General features: G+C 43.8%; 1 protein-coding gene across 1 annotated transcript in view; it reads left to right on the forward strand.

Annotated features, from left to right (window-relative positions):
• LOC122249606 (NACHT and WD repeat domain-containing protein 2) overlaps positions 1-2,500 on the forward strand; it is a 75,132-nt gene that overhangs the window by 49,998 nt on the left and 22,634 nt on the right. Inside the window, exons 15-16 of the mRNA XM_086542881.1 lie at positions 1,777-1,919; positions 2,393-2,500. The exon at positions 2,393-2,500 is cut by the window's right edge and continues 39 nt beyond it. Coding sequence (XP_086399007.1) covers positions 1,777-1,919; positions 2,393-2,500 — 251 coding nt within the window. The remainder of the gene's footprint in view (positions 1-1,776; positions 1,920-2,392) is intronic.

Consider the following 2,500-nt stretch of genomic DNA (forward strand, 5'->3'; position numbering starts at 1 on the left):
GGAGAGGGGAGAGGGGATGGAGGAGAGAGAGGAAGAGAAGACGGAGAAACGAAGAGGGGAAAGGAAGGAATAGAGAAGAGATGATGACAGAAAGAGTGAGAGTTAAAAAGGAGGAGAGAAAGGAAGCAAGAAAAAGCGAATGGGAAGAAAGAGGAATAGAAGGAAAGGAGGGGAAAGAAGGGAAGGGAGAGAAAGGAGAGGGAGAAGAGAAACGTGATAAAGAGAGAATTAGTGCATATATTCTTTGCTTTATCGTAAGGAATTAATCACCCAGATACCAGGGAAAGGTATGTGCGCTATATCCCTATATAATCTCGAAATTCATTATGTTTATTAAGTAAAGTTCACAGCAAAATTTTAGATTGCCGGTGTTTAATTGTGCTTATAGGAAATTATGTTTTATTATGTTTATAGGTAATTGTTTAATTATATTTATAGATAATGTATTTCAAACAAACAAAAAAGTTATCTTCAAACTGTTCTATATAATCATGATATATTATATAATAGAAAAATAAATAAATCCAAAATGATTTTGTCTACTCGTGTCACTCAAAAGGGTGACATTTATGGTTTTCGAAATCATTTATTTTTTATTATAATAATTTTCCCTCCTAATGGGCTGGTGGTCCATAGCCTAAAATGAAAGAACACGTCCCTATTGTCACATAAACACCCCATTATACTTTACCATCCCTCACCATACCCCATTTTTCTTCCCCAAATACTCAACATATCCCATTTTTTCTCACCCAATACTCAACATATCCCATTTTTCCTCACCAATATACCCCATTTTTCCTCCCCCCAATACACCAACATATCCCATTTTCCTCCCCAATACTCAACATACTCCATTTTTCCTCCCCAATATATCAATATACCCCATTTTTCTCCCCAAAATACACCAACATACCCCATATTTCTTCCCCCCAATACTAAACATACCCCATTTCTCTCCCCAAATACCCCCACAAACCCCATTTCCCACCCCAAATACCCCAACAAACCCCATTTCCCTCCCCAAATACCCCAACCCCATTTCCCACCCCAAATACCCCAACAAACCCCATTATCACCCCAAATACCCCCAACAAACCCCATTTCACTCCCCAAATACCCCAACAAACCCCATTTCCCTCCCCAAATACCCCAACAAACCCCATTTCCCTCCCCAAATACCCCAACAAACCCCATTTCCCTCCCCAAATACCCCAACAAACCCCATTATCACCCCAAATACCCCAACAAACCCCATTATCACCCCAAATACCCCCAACAAACCCCATTTCCCTCCCCAAATACCCCAACAAACCCCATTATCACCCCAAATACCCCAACAAACCCCATTATCACCCCAAATACCCCAACAAACCCCATTATCACCCCAAATACCCCCAACAAACCCCATTATCACCCCAAATACCCGAACAATCCCCATTTCCACCCCAAATACCCCAACAAACCCCATTATCACCCCAAATACCCCATTTTTCTCCCCAAATACCCCCAACAAACCCCATTATCACCCCAAATACCCCAACAAACCCCATTATCACCCCAAATACCCCCAACAAACCCCATTATCACCCCAAATACCCCCAACAAACCCCATTTCCCACCCCAAATACCCCAACAAACCCCATTTCCCTCCCCAAATACCCCCAACAAACCCCATTTCCCTCCCCAAATACCCCCAACAAACCCCATTTCCCTCCCCAAATACCCCAACAAACCCCATTATCACCCCAAATAACCCCAATTTACCCCCCACAGGTCTTGGACGACGTGTACCAATACCACATGCCACCAGTCCGTCGAATCCCGCCTCTCCTGTGGACGAGGATTAGAAATGACTTGCCCAATTACCTTTCTGATTGCGAGGCGGATGGCGTTTCGGTCTTGAATTGGTACCACAGGTGAGTGAGATTTTGAGGTTTGTGTGGACAGGGGTGGGGGGGGGGGGTTGTAAATCGTGGTGGGGGTGATTTGTTTTTGGTGGTTGTTTTGGTTGTGTTGTTGGTGGGTTTTTTTTTGTATTGTTATTGTTTTTGGTGGTTTTGTTTTTGTTTGTGTTGGAATTGTTGTTATTATTTTCATTATCTGTGTTATTGCTATTCTCTTATTTTTTATTATTATTATTATCATCATCATTATCAATATCATCACCGTCTCATCACCCTTACCCTCCCCCTTCCCCACCCATATCCTTACCCTCCCTCTTCCCCTCCCCTTCACCTTTCACCACCCCCCACCCCATCCTCACCCTTACCTCCACCTTCCCCCTCCCCCTCCCACTCCCACTTACCCTCACCCATACCCTCCCCCCTCCCAAAACCACATACAACCAAACACCAAACCGTATATAAACTCACCCAACCTCACCCAACAGGCAATTCAAGGAAGCAGCCATCAAGAGGTACTTCACCAACCAGAACATGGCGCAATATTTCTACTCGATGATCGCCGACTATTTCCTGGGTACTTGGGGGGGAGGAAT

Source organism: Penaeus japonicus, unplaced genomic scaffold (assembly GCF_977035675.1).
Source record: "Penaeus japonicus unplaced genomic scaffold, GWHDUDI00000001_assembly GWHDUDI00000001, whole genome shotgun sequence".
Classification (NCBI taxonomy): Eukaryota; Metazoa; Arthropoda; class Malacostraca; order Decapoda; family Penaeidae; genus Penaeus; species Penaeus japonicus.